This window comes from Lactuca sativa, chromosome 7 (genome assembly GCF_002870075.4).
Source record: "Lactuca sativa cultivar Salinas chromosome 7, Lsat_Salinas_v11, whole genome shotgun sequence".
NCBI classification, from domain to species: domain Eukaryota; kingdom Viridiplantae; phylum Streptophyta; class Magnoliopsida; order Asterales; family Asteraceae; genus Lactuca; species Lactuca sativa.
In genome coordinates, this window is record NC_056629.2 from 49,997,667 (window position 1) to 50,017,822 (window position 20,156).

The 20,156-nt window shown below is 33.2% G+C and overlaps 1 protein-coding gene across 1 annotated transcript; it reads left to right on the forward strand.

Moving 5' to 3' along the window:
- Positions 1-14,074: 14,074 nt before the first annotated feature.
- LOC111905841 (protein terminal ear1) lies at positions 14,075-15,781 on the forward strand. Its single transcript, XM_042896409.2, has 4 exons — positions 14,075-14,847; positions 14,948-15,058; positions 15,153-15,294; positions 15,405-15,781. The coding sequence occupies exons 1-4, from the start codon at positions 14,276-14,278 to the stop codon at positions 15,555-15,557; spliced, it is 978 nt and encodes a 325-aa protein (XP_042752343.1). The 5' UTR covers positions 14,075-14,275; the 3' UTR covers positions 15,558-15,781.
- The last annotated feature ends 4,375 nt before the right edge of the window (positions 15,782-20,156 follow it).

Here is a 20,156-nt window from a genome sequence, read left to right on the forward strand (position 1 = left end):
CACATCCAAACAAGGAAAAGGAAGTAGAGTGAAACCACACATTCTTAGTCTATGGGATCCTTATTATATATAACCTTGGAAGTATACCCTCTGTAATCGTAGGTATATCAATAAGGATCTTTTTAGTTTTTCACACAAGGTTATCTGTGGATTCTAAAATACCCCTATGGTATTTTAATTACTTGATTGACTCTTAACTTCTGAATATGATTCTAGGATTAATGTGAGTCTTTTAGTATTCCAAAATACTCCCATGGTATTTTAAAATTTATGTTTGGCTCTAGAATTCCTATTTGGTAAGTTTCAGATTCGTTGCAACACCACCATCACTCCCAAGCACACGTTGGTCGCATCTCGAATAAATGTAGTTGATCAGGTTACATTTATTCCAGCTTACGATTACATAACTGCCCAGGTTTGACGGTAATGGTCAACATCCAAAGACTTTTATTTTGTTCTTCTTGTGATACTTTTGTTCGAGTGTTTAGATTATGGATGTTCTTATACTTTGGTAAAATATGGTTATATTTTTAAAGTATAGTTCTTGGTCAGAGTGTTTTATCCCAATGTATTTATAGATTGTATATCTTTTATGAATTGATATACTGAGCTCACTATAAACAATTCTCTGATACCAATCTGTCACACCCCAAAACCGGAACGGCAAAAACGTTCTGGGGTGGATGACGTCATGTCAAGTATCACAACATATGCAATATAGTAATCAAAGTACAGCAACCATTGCATAAATAGTAATAATTTTACATAGTTTACATTTCATAGCAACATCAAAGTAATACAAGGAATAATATAGATGCAGTTCGGTACTAGGCTGTCTTCACAAAAGCTCTCGGGATGTACATGTCTATCGCTGACCTGAGAATACAAGTTATTTTGAAAGCGAGTATGAGCATTTTATAATGCTGGTGAGTCCATAAGTATTTAGCGTCATTTGTATAAATACACATTTTTATTCAAATTAACTTTATGAAAGATAGTGGTTTAGAATCTATGGTGTATTAGCGTCCTTTCCAGAAAATCCTATATTTTCTAAATAAAAGCAGTCTTCGACCAAGACCCGACAGACTTATGTTTTAAGGAGTAATTTTCCCCAAAATGCTATCATTACCAAAATACGGAATTGACATTAAAAGAGTAATGAGAAAATCACAAGTGAAAATACTAGGGAAAAATAATATATATACCTGAACAGTAACACTGATGACTAAAATAAAAGAAAACATAGACTCCAGGAGAGTATCGAATGAATGATACGCCTGGTTCAGTCTAACAAAAGGAAGCACAGACTCTAGACAATATCGAATGAACGATACAACTAGCAAAGTCTAAAACAAAGGCTGAATGTGAACTCGTATGTAACCATGCTGATCGACGATAGAGTATCCGATAACCCTCCATGTCACGCGTAGAGGTAGTGACATTAGAGGTAGTGGCATTATGTCACCCATGGGCCTTACCGGCACGGACTGTAGCTAGTATTCTGGGTGTGGGAGTATCAGTCCCGTATAGATCTATACACATGATGTTCACTCTCCTTCCCGGAGACTCTGGTTTCACGGCATTGGCGCAATGAAGCGTCGTAGAGGGAAATAGTGTGTCACATTCTAAAGTAAAAGAGAGAGAGAGAGAGAGAGAGAGAGAAAGAGAAATAGATATAGAGATAGAGATAGAGATAGAGATAGAGTCTCCTAACTATTCCTATAATAGTTACTAGGGTTCCAGAAACATGAATAATAGAAGAATGTCTGTACTACTCAAGGAGATGAACTGGCTGAGAGAGTGAGAGGTTTTATGTCCATACATGTATACATGATATATAATTAATGTTTAAACGACCTTCGGACGGATAACCGATACCCACCATACCACATCCCAACGAGGAAAAGGAAATAGGGCGAACTAGCCTTCCTAAGTCCTTTAAACATTATTTATATAATTATACAAATATAGGCATGCATTTAGCGAAATAGAAGCATAAAAGAAAACTTTGGTAAAACCTTTGGAAAACCTTTACAAATAAGAATTTACGTCTTGATGTCATTTTTGTAAAACGAGCTTTGAAAACGATTTGATAAAACAGTTTAAGTGAAGAAAACCTTTGGAAAACCTTTAACAAGAAATTACAACTTGATGTCTCTTTAGTAACCAAGCTTGAAAAACCTTTGGAAAACCTTTGAAAAACCTTTGAAAAACCTTCGGAAAAACCTTTTGAATACTTATGATAATCTAAAAGAGAAATTCATACTTTAACAAGAATTGAAAGCGAGATTGGAACATCTTAAGCTGGATAAAACAGTTAACATGCAAAAATCTATTTTGCTATACAGTTATTAATCACATGTGATTTATCTAATAACTGTACAGTTCAACTTGTATTCCCCCTATAAAAGCAGTTAAAATCATTTAAAAGGTTAATTCAAGGGTATGAACTCACCTGTTGCGGGTGGATCGGACGGAGGTGTCGGTTGGGTGCTCGGTGTTAAGTAAAAACTTGAACACACTTAGTGACCTATTAACATATGATGACATATGTTTACATATGTTTACATACAATTAGTGATTATAATACTAATTAAACACGTATAAGCATCCTAATGTGCGGAAAACACTTTGGTCAAGTGCTAGGAGGCTATTGGGTTGCAATAAGGGAGTGTATGGCCTAGTTAGGGAGTTTACTCTTCAAGAGTAAACTCTTTATGGAGATTTCGGCCCTAAGACCATATCCCCATGAGTTTACGGTCGTAAACTCATGGGTAGTGTGTTTTTGGATGTCTAAAGGTCTTGTATCACTTGTAGAATTAGGCTAGGTTCAAATCTAGGGCATAGGAAGGGGTTAAGGCTCCAAATGAACCATTTAAGGGAGTTCATGGTTGTAAACATAGAGTTTATGGCCATAAACTCTCACTTGGTCCATCCACTCATGATTTAAGGTCTTAAATGAAAGAGTATAAGGTTCTATGCATTTTTCCAAGCCAAAGGGGGAAGTTAGGGCATCATTTGGCCTTCTTAAGGGAGTTTACGGCCCATGGACCAATCCTTTGGGGGTTTACGGCCGTAAACTCCTAAGTCCATAGTTTCCTTGATGTTTAATGCCCCTACTTCATTGGTGGTTGATTCTAGACATTCACCCAAGCTTTAGGCGGTGTTTAAGGGCAAATTTAACACCTTAATTGGTGTACTTGGCCCAAGAAGAGGGGTTTACGGTCCAAGAGTGTTCTTTGGCCGTAAACTCATGTTCACTCCTCATATTTTAAGATTTTGGTGTTCTAAGTCCTTTCATGTAAGCCCCTAAGTCATAACTAAGCTCCATAAGTGGTTTGGAAGGGTTTTGGGGCTTCAAAACCCCATTTATGAGTGTTTGCGGTCAAAGAGTGTTCTTGGGCCATAAACACGTGATTATGAGGGTTTTGGGTGATTTAAACACAAATTTGCAGGTATATTAAGCTAAACAACAAGGTAGGATAGATTACTTACGATTATGGAGCTCGAAATGGGCGTTTTTGGATCGAAAGCAACTTGTAGAGAGAGAGAGAGTAGAGAGAGAGTGAAAAGGGTGTAAATGAGGTTTACTCACCCTTATATAGGGGTTTGAGTTTTTGGCCCAGTGGAAATCTACCCGATACTGACGTTAAACGGGGCTTTTGGTCGCACCCGATTGAATGGTCGTAATTTGGCTTGATTGTAACTAAAACTTTTCAAGGGATTATTGAGAGTGTTTCACGTGCTTCTAATTTGTTCCGACTCTTATGAAGTCATAATAAAAGTCCCAATTTAATTAACCTAATCCAAAAGGTTAACGGACAATTTAATAAAACGAGTTTTATTAACGGAAGAAGAGGTTAAAAAGACGGGATAAATTTCAGGTTGTCACACATGGTGGCTGCACACACCCTTTTTAGGTCCCAAAATGGCAACAAACTTCATTTAAGGATAAGGCATGAAGAATGAAACCTTCCTAGATGTCCCTTATAGCTTAAAGTCACATTTTGGCACATTCCATAAGGAGTGTGCGGCCGTACACACTTCTTGGCCGCACACCCTGGCCACACACACACATTTGTTGTGCATTTTGACCATACACTCCCTTGTATAGTCATATACCACTCATATACAATCTTATATGGTTGTAACACTTGATAATAAGTGTTTACTAGTCCCTAAGGTGGTTCCAAATCAATAATTAGTTTTTACATACACTAATTGTATACATATATATGTCATTATATGGTTAATAGGATTCGTTTGTGCTCAAATCTTCAATTGACACTCAACTTCCTATATCGATCTTATATTCGACTTATTCACAGACAGGTGAGTTCATACCCCTTAAACTTATCTTTTAAATGATTTTAAATGCTTTCATAAGAGGGGATACAAGTAGAAAACATGCTAGTTAAAAGATCAATCACATGTGATTTATAACTGTGTTTCAAACAAGGATTTCATATACTTCAAACTGTGTTTCAAAACAATCTACTTTTAAATCATTTTATAAACTGACATCAAGTCATTATTTATTTATTGTTCAAAACTCTTTAAATGTATTACAAAATCCCTTTTCAACTTATATATACTGTCAAAATCATGTATACATATGTATAGTTATATACATAATGTTTAAAGGACTTAGGACTGCTAGCTCGCTTTATTTCCTTTTCCTTGTTTGGATGTGGACTTAGGGTATCGGTCAGTTGTCCGAAGGTCGTCTAAATATTAGATATATATTATGTATACATATGTAGACATAAAATTTCTATTCAGTCAGTTCAGTATCTTTGGGTAGCAAGGGTATACATTCATCTATTCATATACATAACTTACTAGTAAACTATAATAGGTATAGTTTAGGAGAATACTATCATATACGAATACTATAACAGAGAATACTATAACAGAGAATACTATACAAAGGATACTATACAGAGAATACTATACATAGAATACTATTACTATAACAAGTATACTATAACAAGATTCAGAGATAACATAATGTGAGATACTACTTCATGATACAGCGACCATTTCGTTATGTCACGTTTTGTAACCAGAATCCCCTGGAGGGAGAGCGTGAGTTTGCGTATAAATCTATACTGGATTGACTATCCTACACCTTTGATGTTCGCTACAGTGGGACTTGCATGTCTACGGGTGCCAAATGTCATTTCTTCCGACGTCTTTCATCATCGTGTTATAGTCAGATTAGTATGGTAACAATCATATCACATTTTGCCTTAATTAAACCATTGGTTTTAAGGTAGTTATTACTTCAGTGATTAATACAAATAATAATGTAGTACACATACATATTTTCCCATTGTCTTCAAATTGTGATCTTCTCACATAAAGGGTAATATAAAACTATATTTTGGAAATGATATTCATTCTTGGGAAAAGCACTCACATTTACAAAGGAACAAACATACAAACAGTCAAGTCTTGGTAGAAGACTACTTTTTACACTAGTAGAAAATATAGGATTTTCTAGGAGTTTTCAAACATATACAAACCTTTACATTGTTCAAATACAAACATTTTCATCAAACTTATACAATCGTTGACACTAAATACTTATGAACTCACCAGCTTTAATGCTGATCTACGCTTTCAAAATAACTTATATTCTCAGGTCACCAGTAGACAGGTACCGATGACCAGGTTTTGAGAAGACGAAGCATCTTCAAGACTCGTCTTTTATTTTTATTATTCTTTTTGGTGTCTTATTTCTATCAAAGAACACACTTGTATGAAATTATACTATTAATGCAATGGATGATGTTGTTGCTTATTTACTACTTTGCATTGTTATGATACTGTACATGACGTCCTCCGCCCCATAACGTTTCTGTCGTTCTTGGTTCTGGGGTGTGACATAACTCTATGACCAACCTCTCCCCAACAAACCGGGGTATGACATTTCCTCCCATAGAGAAGCTCGAAAGGCGGCATACCAATGTTGGAGTGATAGTTGTTGTTGTAAAAAAAACTCAAATAGGGGGTAGGTAGGAGTCCCAACTCCCTCTGAAATCAATCACACATGCTCGCAACATATCCTCGAGTGTTTGAATGTTTCTCTCACTCTGAACGTCAGTCTGCAGATGATAAGCAGTGGTAAGATGCAGCTTCGTACCGAGTTCCTCATGGAACTTCTGCCAAAAACGAGATGTAAATCGAACATCCCGATCAGATACAATGGAGACTGGAATACCATTTCAAGCAACGATCTCGCGCATACATATAAATCGGCCAATTTCTCGGCCGAAGAACTCTCCCGAATGGATAGAAAATGGGTGCTCTTGGTCAGACAGTCCACGATAACCCATATCTCGTCGAATCCCTTAGTTATCTGAGGTAACTTGGTGATGAAATCCATAGTAATATGTTCCCATTTCCACATGGAAACCTTCAATGGTTGCAACTTGCCATGTGGCCTCTGGTGCTCGACCTTTACCATCCGACAGGTCAAGCACCTCTCGACATACCAGGCTATCTCCATAATTAAATAAAGCAAAAGATAAGAGTGGTATTTAAGAAGTCATCACTCATCTAAGAGATTAACATTTGAACAATCATGGGGGAAGTACCACATAAGCCTCAAATCCTGATACTGTAACACCCATAAAAATTCACAAAAATTTAAACTTTTTAAAAAGAACCCAAATTCACTCATTGTTTACAAACATAGTTTTCAAAACATTTTCAACATCAGAGTCTCCTAAAATCATAAGACAAAACATGAGGATGTGCACGGTCACGCCTTCGCTTCCCGTGGTCATCTGAAGTACCTGAAACATAACCCAAAACTATAAGTCAAGGTTTAGTGAGATCCCCCAAAGTACCAACACATAAACAAATAACAAATACAGTAACAATATGTCGGGTCCAATCAACCATCGGGTTGGAATACCCCAGGACCCTAAACCATCGGGTTGCAATGTCAATACACTATGGGTCCAGTCAACTATCCGGTTGGAATACCCTAAGCCCATCAACCATCGGGTTGGAATGCCAATACACAACGGGTCTTGTCATCCTCGGGATGGAATACCCTCGGGCCCACTCAACCATCAGGTTGGAATGCCCCCAGTCTATTGGCTCACGTACAAAGCAGTAAATCCTTAACCACCAACTAAACATATGCATATATAACATATAATTATATAACTGTCTACAGACAGTCATACAGATCTATAGATCACTAAGCATAACATCATCATATAAACTAGGATACCGAGCTAACAGATCACTACAATACAATAACATGCATAATAGGATATCGAATCCAAAGGGCCGACCTTGGTGCCTTTGACCCATAAGTACAGTGAGGAAAACTCACCTCACAAACTGAATAGAAGTTAATGAGGTCCCGACTCGGAATCTCAACTCTCTAATCGACACCTATTCCTACCAATCGCTAATTTCCATCAAAATCCCAAAATACCATTAACGTCAAACTTGGTCAAAGTCAACTGTTCTAACCAACTAGGTCAACTGAGTCAATCTAGCTGAGTCAACCCAACCAAGTCAAACCGATCGAGTCAACTCAGGGTGCATACGCGGGGCGTACTTACGTTAGGATTACATGCAACCTCGTAGTTGACCACCAACGGGGTGGTTGACCTCGTACGAAGGGCATACTTCGAGTACGTCGGGTGTACCCTCAAAATATACAAGTCAGAAATAGAATTTTAGATCGGTCGGTTTTAGCCAAAATAATCTAAATGAGAATTAAAGATCTCATTAATATGAACCCAACGATATAAGGACGTTTGAAAACAGACTCCAGATAAGAAAGTTATGCATTTCATATGGGTTTTAATAGTCTAACTCTATGTGAAAAAAATAAAGTCAAAATTAGCCAACAGAGTCTAAACGAAAGTTATAGATCTCATTGAGAGCTTACGGGGGATATAAAACCGTCAAAAAAGGGCTCGTATGAAGAAGTTATGTAATTTTGAAAATCTAAAAAACAGTGCGTGACATGCGTAGCGTATTCCCTAAGGTAGCCACACAACCACACTCGAATCAGGACACGTGTCAGCTAACCAGTAGATAAAACATTAGCTTAGTGTGAGGAGCACAAGCCTATGGTGCGTGGCGCGCATCCTTTTTTCACCTATAAATACTATGCTTCGTATATGCTTTCACCTCCACACTCCTACACACTTTCTGTCTCGAGAAATCTTACCTTTTAAGCTATTTTCCCTTGTTTCTAGCCTGCAGCAAAGCCCTACAACACCCCTGAGTAGGGGTGTTCAAAATCGGATATCTGAAAATTCGGATAGTAGATTTTAGGTATCCGAATCCATATCCAGAATTTCGGATATCCGAAATTTCGGATACGGATTCGGATATTGTTATCGGATATCCGAAATTTATTTTTACTTTTCTAGTATTAAGAACAAAATAAACTTCAACTCAATTAGATTAAACATGCAAAAAAAATTGAAACAAATATGCAATATATAGAACTTATAATTCGGTTACATATAATAAGGAAACTTTCTTTCCTACAATGTCAATAATTTCAATTCTTCCGTCGTGAAATGACACCTAATGCTTCTTTTAACTTTCTAGTAATATACCTGATTAATTAATTTACGTACCAAGAAAATTTTCATTGTGCATCCATGCATGATACATTCAAACATATTCAACAAATGTTCATACCAAACCCAATACATAAGTTGAAAGCTCTATCTACTCGTTTTATCATATATAATATTAGTGAGCAATTTTAATACGTTTAATGTACCAAAAGAAATAGATATAAGTATGTTAAACAAGATGTTATATACACCTACAAATTTATTCAAAGTCATTGCAAAAAACTATAACGACTAATAATTAATCAAAGTGCACTTCAATTCAATTTGAAACTTGATTCAAAATTATACATTTTACTTCTAATTACCATGTTATATTCACCCATAATTTTGTATTTTTTAATTTCAAGTTAAGAAAAACTATACTAACATAAATAATTTAAAATATATATATATTATATATTTTGGATATCGGATATCCGAAATATCCGAAAATTTTGAAATTTACTATCCGAATCCGAATCCGAAAAGTCAGATATCCGAAAATCGGATATCCGAACTTTCAGATAACTTCGAATCGGATTTTCGGATTTTTCGGATCGGATGTTCGGATGCGGATATTTTTGAACACCCCTACCCCTGAGTACTCATCTGAGTAGTAGCCTTCGAGTAGGAGATCCCAATTTAGTATTCTACCTGCTTAGATCCAGTTCTCATTAATAGTACTTTGTAAGTGAGCTACACTTCAGTGTAATTTACAATTATAGTTATAAGTCGTTACTAGGAACCTATAATTAAGCATCATCAATAATTCCAAGTTGTTATACTAATTGATCTACTTATGGGAGAGGTGACTAGAATGGTCATGTTGTCTTTGTTGTTGGATTTCAGAAAGGCTATACGCTGAAATGGTCTTACCTCCCAACCGTCCTGCCTCGTTGATCCTTACTTCATAGATATTGATGTAGACAATGAAATTAGTGAGGAATCTATACTATAATTATTATAGTCATCAGGATTATAAAATTAGACTAAGGCTTAGTACTTTATGCATCTAAGTCTTTTGAAAGTGTGAAGCGATGCAAAAATCGCCAGTATCCCACTTTTATCAAGTGGGTGCATATGTACTTTCAAACTTATATATATATATATATATATATATATATATATATATATATATATATATATATATATATATATATATATATATCTATATATATATATATATATATATATATATATATATATATATATATATATTACAATGTATATAAATGATACAAAATGACCTAAGCTTATATACCCTTAAGGGTATATTCACTTTTCCCTATATATATATATATATATATATATATATATATATATATATATATATATATATATATATATATATATATATATATATATATATATATATATATATGACTAATATCATAAAAGCCCTAAGTTTTTAACGGGTAATTGGAAAAATCCCTAATATTTCCATGTAACGAGTTTTGTGGTTAACTTTGTTATCCGTTTTACAAAATCAATCCTAAAATTTAGTTTAAAGTTCAAATTTGGTCCCTATAGTTTGCAAAAAAAAAATTACACAACATGATTTTTTTAACTTTATTTTTTGTTTTTTGTATACTGTATTTATTTTTGTTATATATATATATATATATATATATATATATATATATATATATATATATATATATATATATATATATATATATATTAGGGTGCAAAGTTCTCATTGGATGTGATGTTGGCTTACCCTATTAGATTGTGTAATGGGTTTATCCTTTCCTATAAATAGGAAGTGAGTGGATCCCTTTTTATATAAGAACCCATATGAGAGATTAGTCTAGTGAGAGAAATACATTTTAGACTAATAAGAGCTTAAACAATTTTATTTGCATTGTGTGTTCTTCCATTATGTTTGATTCACGTTAATCATTACATTTCAGCATTTGTCATCATAATCGGGTCACTACAATTGGTATCAGAGCGGGTGCTTGAAGTTTTCAAGAAATTGATTCATGATGACATTTTTGATTGGATGAATCATTAATCAAACTTCATGTTGTAAGTTTCCTTTCTTTTGAGAGTGTTTTTGATTCTAGAAATAGAATTAATTCTTTGATCTTGATTCAAATTCTATTTTCCCTCTCTAGAATTCATGTGATTTTTGCATTCTCATTCTAGAATTCATGTCGAAATCACTTTCTCTCTCTATAATTTTGATCAATTTTGCTTTCTCTCTCTAGAGATTTCTTTCAGATTCACTTTATTTCTTTAGAGATTTCTTTCAAATTCAATTTTTTGCTCTAGAAATATCCAAGTTCTTGTGATCTTTTTGTTAATTGATCAAAGATGGTGTGTTTGGATTATGATTCTTGGATCGTGATGATTGAAGATGTCATGTACAAAGTCCATGAAGAACAATATTATGGATTACTTTTGAAATGTGGATTGATTACATGGAATACTTTGATTTCATATGAGAACAAGAAAGATGATTCTGGAAAATTGATCTTTCAACCTCTTTGTAAGATCAAAAATCTGATTTAAATAACGATGGATAAGTTCGTTTGGGATGAAAATAAAAATGAGCGAAGAGAAAAAGAATTGTTTAGAAAGCAATACGTTTTTCTAATTGAAGATCCAAGTGATCTTCATGCTCTTGAATTTTTTGAAGATTTTCTTGAAGAAGTTCATCATGTTCATGATGTTCAAGACAAGGGAATCCAATACGATTCTCATGAATTTGTGAAAGTTTTTTGTTCAATTGGAGTTCAAACCAATGATTGTTTGTGTTCTTGTGATTCATTTAAAGAAATGGTGTCATATAGAAAGTCTTCAATCCAAGATGTTCAAATGTATCAAACTCCAAAGGATATGATTCAAAATTGCAAAGTTTGCAAAGTTGAAGCTGTCAAGAATGATGTTGTTTTTGGATTAAAAAATTCTAGATCCAAAAAGTGGAAAAAGAAGAAGAAAAAAAAAAGTAAAACCAAGAAAATTTGGTTTTCTAAGCAAAATCCATCAAATGTTGGTTTGATGTCGAAATCAGCGAAGAAAAATTTGGATTCCTAAGCAACAATCATCAAATGTTGTTATGGTATCGAATTCCAAAGCTAAAATTGTTGAAGATTCTCGAATCCAACATGAAGATAAAGTTAGATCTTGGAGAAATGAGAAGAAGTTTCATGGATGGTACAATGTGCATCATGGATGGTACAATGTGGAATTTGGAAATTTTCCGATTCCAACCAAGGAACCTAGATCTTCAATGTTCGATTCATGTATTGCAAACGGAAAAAGAATCTTCAAGGAGGCTTCTCAAATTTTCAAATGGATTCCAAAAAGATATTGTTGATATTGATACCTTGTTTTTGAAGATCCGAAGATGAACGATCCATGTTTGATCAAAATTCGAAACAGATCAAATTTTTTATTCGTTTGATTCAATTTTTCAAGCCCAAACTCATTTTCTTTCAGTTTTTTGAGCCCAATCAAACTTTCTATTCTTTTGATCCATAATATTTGATCTCATTACTTCAAATTCTTACTGTTCATCACTTAATTTTTTAGCCCAAAATCTTTGCTTCGTTCACTGTTATCGAAGGGTTTTTGTGATTACAATTGAAGAGTTGACTGTTATCGCAACGAGAAGAAGAATTCGGATTGAGTAGATTTCAATGTTGGATATTCGATTTTGTTTTTGGTTTTCATTTTCGATTTGTGATCAATGACGAAATAGAAGAAGGAACTCGACTTGTAATTCTAGATTCATTTTCATTCCTGATAGTTCGATTCAATCTCGTGTTAGTGGTCAGTCAATTGTGAAGCAGGAAATAGCGTTGGTCTATTTTTAGAGGATGATAACGAAGGGTTTGAGTGGTGAATAATGGTGCTTGAGTATCAATTTTGGATCTCGATTTTGGTTATTGACTTTGGCATCACTGCTATGTTCTTCGTTCATCTAAGTCAAGGGAATCGAAATTTATTGTGAATTGAAACTCGTTGCTGAGAATCAAAAATCAAGGTTTAAGGAAAAATCGAAAGTCGATAATTTGAAAAATCGAAAGTGATTTTGATTGGTGATAAAAGAAAGCTCAAAGCTTCGATCATGAAGTAGTTGAAATCGAGTTTACCAGTCGAAAGATTGAAATTTGACTTTGAAGATTGATTTTGATTTTGAGTCTAAATTTGATGAATGATTCACAATGAGGAACGAAACTGAGCTTGAGTCGAAAGTGATTTTTATTAAATTTTTTATTGTTGTTTGCTTATAAGTCAAGAGTCATTTCAAATCGAGAGTTTGCAGTCTCAATTTCAATTGATGTTTATTTGAGTCGATCAGTCGAAAAACGAAAGTGACTAACTTGTTGATTTGTGGTAGTCTTGGGATCGAAAGCTGAAGTTTCGAATAAAGGTTGATTGCAAGGAAATGTTGATTGTGAAATATATAGAATAAAGTAATCGCTTAACTATAACTTGACTTAAAAAACGTAAAAATGCTATAACAATAGTAACGCTGACACTAAACATTGACTCTAAACAAAAGACACGCTTAAACCATTTGGGATATTGAAATTATATGTAAAACTTTGAATACACTCATATATTTATTTATTTGTTATATAATTTGATTAACACTTGAGCCCTATTTTTCCAAGGCCTGTGTGGTCGTACCTATTGTCCTGCTTAGAGTCGGGCCTGATTCTTGAAGCTTTTTTTTTTGTATGCCTATTATCATTTAGTCCTTATCTTATTGTTAGTACAAGTTGTAGTGGTATTGGTGGGACCCAAAAACGACCGGTTACAATGACAACCAGAAGATCAAACATTGTCATAAACATACCAACATAAGATGTAACCCCAGCTGAAAAGTTATTCCTAATTGAACAACATGCATAAAACGACCCTTAGTGCATGCTATTTTTGGCAAATAACACTTAATTACACATGTCATGTAGCCTTAAAATACTACCATTTCAACAATATTCAACAAAAGATTAGGTTATATAAGATATAAACACCACAGTAACATATATATTAAGATGTCCAGGGGCGGAGCCAGTAGGGGGGCTAGTGGGTGTTTTGCCCCCTAACTCCATTGGTATTAGTGTATTATAGTTAAAGCCCACAGTCAATTATACTTCATCTCCTTTGATATGCATTTAATTGTAATTAATGTTAGTGGATATTAATGTTTTATTATACATTATTCATTATTTATTATTTAATGTTAGTGGATATTAATGTTTTATTATACATTATTCATTATTTATTATTTAACTTTTTCAGAAAACATCAAACATATAACTAAACAAGTAACATTGCAATGTATATTATTACTTTCCTTATTACAATTTTTTTATAATATGACTATAAACTCACGTAAAGTCTAAACGGATATCTCATTCAAATGGTTTATATATATATATATATATATATATATATATATATATATATATATTAGCCCCATTAATCTAAAATTTTAGCTCCGCCCTAAAGATGTTCTTATTATAATTCTTGGTTAATTTAATTTTTTACCGAGAAAAACAACTACTGAATTTATAATTTATAAAAGATCAAAGATAGCAAATTACCCCATTAATATTATTAGCAAAAAAGGACAACCGACTGTAACACTAAAGGGAAGTTCAAGAGTGTTCAGGGCAAACATTCGTCGCCCACAATCTCTTTTCGAATCCATGCATTTAATGCACACAATCATTACTCTGAGTCTTACCCCCTTACCTCCTCACGCGCCACCAATACCGCCACCACTTGCCATTCGCATAATTGATCATCACCTTCTCAGCTTCTCCCCCGACCCTTTTCTCCCTTGGATTTTGTTAGCAGCTGTACTAGTAAAGAAATTAACAAAAGTAATGGAGGGTACACGTCGATTGAATCCTGATGCATTGCCGTTTTACCCTTCAAGATCCCGTCATTTTAAACCTTCATCTGGTGTTCCCCCACCGCCATCGCCATCGCTGCCTCCGCACCAATCACCATCGCCTCCGACCTGGCTTGGGAAAAGTTCTTTTAGATTTTCGAATTCACTTACTCCAGTCCCTAAGGGGCCGAGGATTCGAGGAGGTAGAGGTACTCCTGGACGGAGATTTGTATCGGCAGGACGTGTCATTGGCGGCGATGATGGTCGCAGAGACGGTGGTAGACCGTTGTGGGTGAGAAAAGGGGTTTATCGAGAAGTCACACCTTTAGATCCTGATGAAAATTCCACTTCCATCATGATTCGAAACATCCCAAACAACTACACGTACGTAATCTTATCTCCTCTACCATCTCTCCCACCTCCATTGTTATACTGGTACTGATACACATGAACTTTCTTTGTTTACTTATGAATCCGGAAACAGTAGGGAACTATTAGTGAAGTTGCTGGAGGATCATTGCAAGCAAGAAAACAAGAAGGACGAAAACGTGGTTCGATCAGCCTTCGATTTCGTATATCTTCCTGTTGATTTCAAGTACGTATTATATATGGTAGCTAGCTTTTAACTCTTTCAATCCTAATATGATCATATAAATATCACGTTAATGGAGTTTTAAATCTTGATGCAGATATCGTTTAAACGCTGGATATGCTTTCGTAAACTTCACTACGCCGGATGCTGCTTGGAGGTTTCAGAAGTCGATTAAAGGTAAAGGATGGGATTTGTTTCAAAGCAAAAAGATTGCCGATGTTGCTCGTGCCAAAATCCAGGTATATATCTATATATGCCTTAACTCTCTATGGGTTTTATTATCATAAAAGGTGTATGTATATCTATATCTATATATGTATATATAATTAGAATGATTGATGAATGATAGGGGAAGGATGCACTTGTGAGGAACTTCGAAAGAATGCAGTTACAAAGTCCGTCATCGGAATACCTGCCGGTGTGGTTTGATCCTCCCAGAGACGGGAGCATGCCGTCTTCCACAATGAAGATGCACGCCATTGGAAGTGTAGAAAGTTGGTAGGTCTGAAAAACTCTAAATTTGCTTACTGTTTACTAGCTAGTAGAATACGTACGACTTTCTCAGGGTACTTTTAGGGTTCCATTAAGTTTGCTGACACTAGAAGATGAACTAGAAGTAGCTGAAGTAAAACTTTTCCCAATGTAATCATGTGTTAGAGCCGTAAGGAAGAACAGGTTTCTAGATTTTGGTCTGTACAAATGAATGATGATCCATGGCTTCTTTGATTGATGTGTTTACACCATCACTTCCATCGTCTGCATGCTGTTATATATACACTTGCTCATTAATATAATTCCTTAACTTTAAACTATATAATACTCCGTCATTTACGATGGAGTATTGCTAAGCGATGGTAGTTGGGATGGATAAAGTTTAGCAACATTAATTTAATTAGAACTTTTTTAAGGATTTAATATACATTTTAATTTAGTTAGCATAACATCTTTATTTTAATCTGTTTCTAGTTTTATTAATTTGTTTTCCATAGTGATGTATTTGAAAAAATAAGTTTCATTTATAAGTGCGTCCAAATGTGAAAAAATAAGGAGTAGTATGAGTACAAGTGTTGTAGTCAGATTGATTTCATAGTGTTAATTAAACGTGATATAGAAGAAATGTCTGTTGCATCTCGTTACCTCCACCATGCACGGAGCATAACATAACAGCGAAAGGGGCGGTGTTCCCCGTTACCACGGCGTTTCTGGCCGTCCATGTTGACAAAACGGCTATCGCTGTTGTCTACAACGCTCAATCTTAATAAGCTGTTATCTTGTTTGGTATGTTTATACTACAGCAAGATATTGCTTATTGTGGTTTAAAATCATGATTATGGTTAGTTTTAACGTGTAAAAACAAAAAACAAAATAGGGTATGATTATTTTTAATTATTTTAATTGGATCGATATTATCATATTTTAAAAGGAAGAAAACATACATTAGCTAGATATTAGGGTGTTGTTTTAATACCTTTTGATTTTACTTAAATACAAACTCCTCTTATTTGATTCCACTTATTTTGATTTGATGTTCTTTTTTTTGTCATTTTCTTTGTTTTTTGTTTTTTATCTATTATTATTACTTAAAATTATTATAATTTAGTTAGTTATGTCATTTTATTTTTAATTATTTGTGTTTTGTTTAGAGTTGTATATTTATTTTTACGAACAATGATGTCCTATCTATTGTTTAATAAAAAAAAATACAACTATGTATGTGTTATTCTTTTTGATCGGTCTATGTCTATGTTATTTTTCCATTTAGACTATCCGTATATTATTTTTTCATTCGTATTATTATTGCCTTATTTTTTTCGTTTAGGTTATTTATGTGTTATCTTCTCGTCCCATCTATTTTTGTATTATTTTTTTAGTTTTGACTATCCCTATGTTATTTTTTTCGGACAAAATGACTATGAGGGTAACCAACTGTTTATTTTGTTTGTGTTCGACATAACACTTTTGACCGGCTATCACATGTGATAGCCAGTCAAAAGAGTTATGGTGAACACAAACAACAAGTTCGATGGTATATTGCGTACAAAAAAATGACTAAACTTGAACAAAATCAACAGTTGGTTACCCTTCTTAGTCATTTTCCCTATTTTCCCAAAAATAAGATTTTATTTTATTTTACTAAAGAAAACATTTTTGTATAGTGAACAGGCATCAGTTTTTACATTATACTCATTGTTCTTTTTTCCTCATATCATCGTTATCAATAGAAAGGGTCCACTCATACTCCTTAGATATCTCAAGTACATCCATCTTTAGACCTACTAGAATATTTAAAAAAAAGTAAAATATATATGTATAGTTTCGTTCATTGATAAATATTTGTATTCACCATCCTCGTCATTCTAAAAGAACTCTATAAATGTCCTTCCTGAAATCATTAGAAATAATTTGACAAGAGTTGTCATTTTGATTAAGATTATCAACTTTAACTTTAGCATTTGATGTTGATGTTATATACGTTCGTCGACTTTACATCCATACGAGAAGAACTAACCATCAAAACTTATTTAATATTTTTATTACAGTTACTTGTACTTCGATTTACACTTGTTGAACGATTTTGTCAATAATAGTTGGAGAACCTATTTATTCCCCCAAACATGTAATTGGCCTTGACATATACTATCTCATTGATTTCCGATTCATATTTTTCAGCTCATTTGTAATATTTGGGAAAATGACTAAGAAGGGTAATCAACTTTTGATTTTGCTTACATTTGGTCTTTTTTTGTATGCAATATATAATCGAACTTGTTGTTTGTGTTCATCATAATCCTCACTATGAGCCATGCTAGTATAATGATATTTACACATCCACGTGTAAATTCCAATCAACCATATTTACATAACATGGTTGACAACCTGCATAAACATTAGTTTGATGTTTAGCATTATAAAACATGTAACCTTGTAATCACATAAATAACATTAAGAATACAACATGAATTCAAAAATCGGTTGCAATTTTTATGTATCCCATACAAGTGTCACAATCCATGAAATTATAATTCTTTTCACATAAACTCCACCTATTGATTATGATTTCACCAATTAACAATTATTTACCAACTTTTAGCTCATAAGCTTCACAATTTGTATACATACTCCATTAAATGTCAAGCACCCGTATTCATGGAATCATAATCCTTTTTCACAAGACATTCACATTTTATGATAATCCATCCATATAACTCAACTTCATATCACATTTTGTTGAAAATGACTAAGGAGGGTAATCAACTTTTGATTTTGTTTGCATTTAGTACTTTTTTTTATATAATATATCATCGAACTTGTTTGTGTTCATCATAATCCTTTTAACTGTCTATCACCTGTGATAGTCTGTCAAAAAGGTTATGATGAACACAAACAACAAGTTCAATGGTATATTGCGTACAAAAAAAAAAGTGACCAAATGTGAATAAAATCGACAATTGTTTACTCTCATAAGTCATTTTCCCTAATGAATAATAATGAATAGTTAATGTCCATTTTATGTGAAACAATTAACGGAATGGTAGCCGCTATGATTTTTATTTGTTATTTTAGATGGAAGATACTTGATTATAAATTTTAATGCGACATACTTGGAATATCTTGGATGGTTCATTTCTTAAAAGTTTTTACTTTTGATAAATTGTTTTTTCACTAATTTTTATTTGATAAAGTTTTTTTATCAAATAACTAACATTTTCAAAAAAAAACTTTTTTTTTAAACTGACTAAGTTATCACTTATGTAACTTAAATGTTTTATTAAACCCCGTTCATATAACTTATTAATTTGCTAACATGTCAGTTAATGTCCATTATTAGTCACTAATTTTTATTTGATAAAAAGCTTTTATCAAATACCATTTACCATTCATAAGTGGCATTTACATATCATAAGCCTATCAATATTACCTTAGGCTTAGTCATGCAGACTTATACCAATTACGATAGTAAGCTATCAAAATTTTCTTTGGCTTAGTCATACATACTTATACCAATTACGATAGTTTAATATAATTCAGTTATTTACAATGATATTTTAATACTTAAATATTTTATCCTAGTTGGGTTTTACTTTACTTAGATACCATGTTATGCATTGCATATAACTTACATGTCCTATACGTAATTATTATACATTTTTTCACTTTTACCATCATTTTTAACCTTACTATGATTTACACATCCACGTGTAAATTCCAATCAAAATTCCGATCAACCATATTTACATAACATGGTTGACAACCTGCATAAACATCAGTTTGATGTTTAGCATGATAAAACATGTACACTTGTAAATTGTAATCACATAACTAACCTTATGAATACAACATGAATTCAAAAATCGGTTGCAATTTTCATGTATCCCATACAAGTGTCACAATCCATGAAATTATAATTCTTTTCACATAAACTACACCTATTGATGATGATTTCACCAATTAACAATTATTTACCAACTTTTAGCTCATAAGCTTCACAATTTGTATACATACTCCATTAAATGTCAAGCACCCGTATTCATGGAATCATAATCCTTTTTCACAAGACATTCACATTTTATGATAATCCATCCATATAACTCAACTTCATATCACATTTTGTTGAAAATGACTAAGGAGGGTAATCAACTTTTGATTTTGTTTGCATTTAGTACTTTTTTTTATATAATATATCATCGAACTTGTTTGTGTTCATCATAATCCTTTTAACTGTCTATCACCTGTGATAGTCTGTCAAAAAGGTTATGATGAACACAAACAACAAGTTCAATGGTATATTGCGTACAAAAAAAAAGTGACCAAATGTGAATAAAATCGACAATTGTTTACTCTCATAAGTCATTTTCCCTAATGAATAATAATGAATAGTTAATGTCCATTTTATGTGAAACAATTAACGGAATGGTAGCCGCTATGATTTTTATTTGTTATTTTAGATGGAAGATACTTGATTATAAATTTTAATGCGACATACTTGGAATATCTTGGATGGTTCATTTCTTAAAAGTTTTTACTTTTGATAAATTGTTTTTTCACTAATTTTTATTTGATAAAGTTTTTTTATCAAATAACTAACATTTTCAAAAAAAAA